Source organism: Antrostomus carolinensis, unplaced genomic scaffold (genome assembly GCF_000700745.2).
Source record: "Antrostomus carolinensis isolate BGI_N321 unplaced genomic scaffold, ASM70074v2 scaffold54364, whole genome shotgun sequence".
In the NCBI taxonomy this organism is placed as follows: Eukaryota; Metazoa; Chordata; class Aves; order Caprimulgiformes; family Caprimulgidae; genus Antrostomus; species Antrostomus carolinensis.
Genome location: NW_010309734.1, coordinates 1,243 through 7,124, shown reverse-complemented (window position 1 = coordinate 7,124; position 5,882 = coordinate 1,243). Strand labels below are relative to the sequence as shown.

Here is a 5,882-nt window from a genome sequence, read left to right as displayed (position 1 = left end):
TCAACAGAATTTGGGCCATCCTGCCTGGTTACAGCACTGATTATTCAGCAGGTATTTTAACAGAACAGCGCTTTTGAGAACATGTTTCCAGAATTTCTCTTTTTGTGATGTTTAGACTGGTGAATTACAAAGTACGAGTTGAGGAATATGCTGGGATGGACAAACTATTTGATTAGCTAAAATGCAAAGCAGTGCTTCCCAGAAGCAGGCAGGGATACCCTGCTTTCTCTGCAGTAGGGCAGCAGAAAATCTGTTCGTTGTTTTATAGCAGCTTCTAATACATGGATTACAGCTATAAAACGATTGCTCATCTCTCAAATCCAATTTCTTGCTAACTGAAGATGCTCTTGCAAAGAGAAATAGTCAACCATGGGCTCACTAGTGTCTGTGCACCAATTTTTTGAAGGGAACTGCGTGAATAGGAGGTCAGCTCAAAGGTCTTGTGTCCAGTTTTGGGCTGTGGGTAAAGGGGTCTAAGGTGCAGGAAAATTTGAGCCACAAATGGATTATGAAGAGTTTGTTTTTAGGACTGACTGCTTTGGTGGGGCTTTTCTTAGAGACACGATCCTAGAGGTGAGTGGTGGGTGGGTATTGCACCATCTTGATATTGTAAAACCCAACAAAATTATTCCTTTGTCTTTTGAGGCAGCTGAGGGAGGACCAGTGAAGGCGAAAGGCCTGCAGACCTTTTGAGTGGAAGGGTGACCTGGGGCCAAGTGACTACTTTTATGATTCTGGTTTTATCATTCATCCCATAAAGAGGTGTCATGCCAATTACAAAAGTATATGACTAAATGTGATTTATAGTAATGTTTACAATTGATTTAGAGACTGAGTTATTATTATGTCATAAAACTATTCCCTGTTATTTATGATAATAATATAAACACTGCAATATTAACACCTTATAGACATAGGTGGTTCAGAATCTTCCTGGTTACAGAAGGGGAATTCTTTTGTCAACCAGTGGAATGAAGGATTCAACTGAAACTTGAGGCTGTTCCAGAGCAGGAAAGTTTGGTATGTGGCTCTTGTCTGGGCAGGGAAAGGGAAATTACTGTGCTCACTCGTAAGGGATGCCCACGTTACTCCACTGTGCAAGCAAAATGAGGTGAGCTTAGGGAGGAAGTGTGGACTGCATGTTTATATATGCTCATTGCACAACAATGTCTTATTGAGCAGAGAGAACCAGAAAACTGATCTATTTATGGATTTACCTGAGCTAACCTGGGTCGACTTTCCATGAGGTGTTCCCATTGCTATGCACAAGCACCTGAATGCTTTTTTTTTTCTTTTTTGCCCATAGGAAAACCGTCCAATCCCGGAACCAGGTCCCAATGGTAGGTCTAGAGATGACTGCTTCTGTCTGCTTTCTTTTCTCATCTCTTTCTTTTCTCATTCTCTTTTGTCGCTCCTTGGTATTAGAGAGATAAAATATTTCTGAGAAAGTATAAAATAGTCTAAAAAAGACTAAATTACTGAAACAGTTAATGTTGCATTTCTGCATGAAGAGAAGAGCTGGAGCAGTTATATCTGTTTTGTTTTTTTTTTCTTCCTGTTTCATCAGTTCATGTAATTCACATTAAACAACTCCTGGGAAATGTCAGATGATCTTATTAAAGAACTAAATATTAATAAGCTAGGCATATGGGCTGATAGAAATTTGATTCACAAAATCTCCAGGGCTGAAATCATAGCTTAGGGAGAAGGAAAAATGAAATGGAATTGCTTTTTTTATTCTTGCTCCAGGAACAGTCACGCCTCTCTTAGATTGTGTTAGCTTTTGTTGACAGGGGTCTTACCGTATTTTAATGATTGTAAATCACAGAATCACAGAATGGGTAGGGATTGGAAGGGATGTCAGGAGATCATCTAGTCCAACCCCCCTGCCAAAGCAGGTTCCCCACAGCAGGTTGCACAGGAAAGCATCCAGGTGAGTTTGGAACATCTCCAGAGATGGAGACTCCACAACCTCTCTGGGCAGCCTGTCCCACAGCTCCAACACCCTCATAGTAAAGAAGTTTTTCCTTGTCTGGAACTTCCCGTGTTCCAGTTTGTGCCCATTGCCCCTTGTCCTGTCACTGGGCACCACCAAAAAGAGCCCGGCCCCATCCATTTGGCCCCCACATTTCAGATATTTATAGACATTGATCAGATCCCCTCTCAGTCTGCTCTTCTCCAGGCTGAAGAGTCCCAGCTCTCTCAGCCTTTTCTCATAAGGGAGATGCTCCAAGCCCCTCATCATCTTTGTGGCCCCTCCTCTGGACTCTCTCCAGAAGATCCCTGTCCCTCTTGAACTGGGGAGCCCAGAACTGAACGCAGGACTCCAGATGTCACCTCACCAGGGCAGAGTAGAGGGAGAGGAGAACCTCCCTCGACCTGCTGGCCACACTCTTCTGAATGCACCCCAGGATACTGTTGGCCTTCCTGGCCACAGGGCACACTGCTGGCTCATGGCCAGCCTGCTGTCCACCAGAACACCCAGGTCCTTTTCCTCAGAGCTCCTCTAGAGCAGGTCAGCCCCTAACCTGTACTGGTGCAGGCGGTTATTCCTCCCCAGGTGAAGGACTCTGCACTTGCTCTTGTTGAACCTCATCAGGTTCCTTTCCGCCCAACTCTCCAGCATGTCCAGGTCTCTCTGAATGGCCGCACAGCCTTCTGGTGTATCAGCCTCTCCTCCCAACTTCGTATCATCATCAAACTTGCTGAGGGTGGATGCTATCCCTACATCCAGGTCACTGATGAAGATGTTAAACAAGACCGGACCCAGTACTGACCCCTGGGGAACACCACGGTTACAGGCCTCCAGCTAGATTCTGCGCCACTGATCACCACCTTCTGAGCTCTGCCAGTCAGCCAATTCTCAATCCACCTCACTGTCCACTCGTCTATCCCATACCTTCTAAGCTTTGCTACAAGGATGTTGTGGGATACGGTATCAAAAGCCTTGCTGAAATCAGGTAGACAACATCTAAATCCTCATATAGTTCTGTATTTCAGCAGGTGCTTCATGACTAGGTCATCTTTGACATCCATCCTAATGTGTGCACATGCAGTTCTGGTACATTTATTTAATGCAAGTAAATTTGGATGTTTCATTGCTGGCTTGGCCTTTGTTGTGGGGCACAGCAACAGCACACGTGTCGCTCTCCCAGTGCCCGAGAAGGTACATTTTTCAGTGGGGAACCTTTCTTCCTTTTCTGGCAGAGGTCCTCCTGCGGATGCATTCTGTTGGGATCTGTGGGTCTGACGTTCACTACTGGCAGCATGGTCGAATTGGGGATTTTGTTGTGAAGGACCCCATGGTGTTGGGACATGAAGCTTCCGGGACTGTCATCAAAGTGGGATCAGGAGTGACGCATCTGAAACCAGGTAAGGGGAATCAAAACAGTCTTTTTATGTCTTTTCCTGATAATCAGTTTCTGAGAATGTGTTGATAACAGGTTGTGCTTTTTTGTTAGGTAGATTTACCTGACCTTATAAGCTGTGAATTGCAGTGTGACCTTCTCCTTCCAAGAGTGTCACTGTGCTGCTATGAATCACCCAGCTTGGCCACTATAGTTTGTAGTATTTCTTAGGTATGCTTTGTCCTGGGATATCTTGAGCTTCAGAAACCATGTGCATTGCTCTTGCCAACAACCTGCTGTTAATGTTTCTTCTCTGTGTGTGTTCTTGAAGGAGCAAATGGCCTCCTGCAGTGGAGAGAGGTCACTGGAGCAAATGTACCAGGCCCTGTGGTGTGACCTCTACACTCATGAATGTTCTAGAAAATGGGCTGAGCAGTGAATTTTGCAAAGTTTGCTGATTATAGCAACTTAGTCAGGGTGGAGAGGACACAGGAGAGCTAGCAAGAATTACAGAGAGACCTTAAGGGTGCCTGGGCAATAAGGTGCAGGTGAAATTCAATGCAGATAAACATAAAGTGGTATCCACAAGAGAAGAAACAAAACCAGCTTCCTATCTAAAATGATGGGCGGACCATCACTGCTGAAGAGTGAAACCTTTGACTCTGACGCAGTGCGTGGTAACGTTGGCTCAGTAATGGTGAAAAGGCAAATCAGTGTTAGGAAAGGGACAGACTCTCAATCAGTGGACATCATTGCACATCTGGAGCTCTGCGTGCAGTTCTGGTCTCCTTCTTTCCAAAGGGAAATAAAAGACGTGAAAAAGTTTCAGAGGAGGACAAGAAGATGAGGAGATATGGGGCAGCATCTCTATGATGAATGACTAAGTTAGAAACCTGAGTTAGGAACTGGAGAGACAACTAAAGGATGTGTGACACAGATCTGAAAGCTCATGGAGGGCAGGGAGAAGGCACGTAAAGGTTGCCTATTCTCTAGTTCCTCCAGTACAAGGGCAAGGGACAGAGGGAGCCAAGTGTAGCATTCACCTAAGATGTAGCAGACCTGCAGGCCTCCTTGGCAAAGGATGACGTGGATGCTAAAAGTTTACACGGTGGAAGGTGGAGGAGAGATTGTCAAGGGTTACTGAATACAAAGAAACCACATACAGCTTGGAAGGCTCTACAGCTGAATATAATGGGAGACAGGGAGAACATTCAGAATGTGCTTGTCCTGCTGCTCTCACCCCCAGACATCCCCTGTTGGCCTTATCAGAGGTGGTGTGGTGGGCTAGATGACTCTTTACTTCAATCCATCCTCCTGCTTGTCACTGTGTCTGACTGAAAGCCTGTTGGTGGAGTGCTTCACTGCGAGATTTGGCTTTGATTGGCTTCCTCAGCCAAATAAAATGGACTGGCTTGTGTCCCTTACGTGCTTGCAAGTTGTACTGTGGTCACACAGTTGGTTTATTTAGTCCATCCTGCCTCACAATTGCAATGAAATAATTACTCTGTCCTGTAGCGTGTGTCCTTCCAGTACTCTGGGCTACTTCATTGTAATGTCTCTGTTCCCCAGTAAGTCCTGCCTGACTCCTGGGTGTGTTTCCACACCTTAAGCTTCCTTCCCAAGACACAACCCTTTCCAGCTGGCAACGTGGTGGCCAGCAGAGCTTGCGTACTTTGTCCTAATTATTTCCTCTTCCAATTACTACAGATTCTGAAAAAAATCTGGTCACCTTGTGATTGCTGGGGGTGAGGGCTGCCTTGTTGTGTGCTGAGGTTGAGTGCAAGGCAACTGGAGAGGGGTTTGTATGTCACTGAGCTTCCATCTGCTCTGTCTGTACCACTGGCTCTTTTCAAGTAACTGTGAAGATCTTGGTGATGAGGCCACCATGAAGGAAGTGTTAGGAGCTTGCCTGGTGTGCGCAGCATGATCTTTCTCAGATGACCCTCATGCTTCTCTTGTGCCAGGGTTTCATGCTATCTTACATGGGTGCTACTTGACACCTACACGCCCACCTTCTTCCCAGGTAATGCAGTCTGCTTTCACCCCGGCAGGTGATCGAGTGGCCATTGAGCCTGGCGTCCCAAGAGAAGTAGATGAGTTCTGCAAAACGGGCCGCTATAACCTGTCTCCAACCATCTTCTTCTGTGCGACGCCGCCAGATGATGGGAACTTGTGTCGCTACTACAAGCACAGTGCCAGCTACTGCTACAAGTTAGTCGGTGCTCCCTCTGCAGAGAAATAAGTACTCCCTGGGGGTGGTTAGCTGAAGCAATCACTTCTTGGCCCTTTTGATTGTTGCATTGAGCACTCTTTGTTTGAACACAACAGGTTTTATTGCTTTCTGATCCATAAATAACATGTTTAAGGCTTGGATGGCAGCCACTTTGCAAAGGATTTGTCAGGCAGGTGTAGTTTATTCCCTCTGGTGCCAGACATAAACAAACATTTATTGCGTGTTTCCTGGAATGTCACCATTGTTTTACCCTTTAGTTATTTTCCTTGTCCCATTTTCTCTCTGCTCTTGGTTTCTTTTCT

At 45.8% G+C, this 5,882-nt stretch overlaps 1 protein-coding gene across 1 annotated transcript; it reads left to right on the top strand.

Annotated features, from left to right (window-relative positions):
- Positions 1 to 501: 501 nt before the first annotated feature.
- LOC104523558 (sorbitol dehydrogenase-like) lies at positions 502 to 5,558 on the top strand (the record flags this gene model as incomplete). Its single annotated transcript, XM_029084540.1, has 4 exons — positions 502 to 573; positions 1,307 to 1,340; positions 3,208 to 3,372; positions 5,399 to 5,558. Coding segments are annotated over exons 1-4 (431 nt in total), but the record flags the coding sequence as incomplete, so codon positions are not given.
- Positions 5,559 to 5,882: the final 324 nt, after the last annotated feature.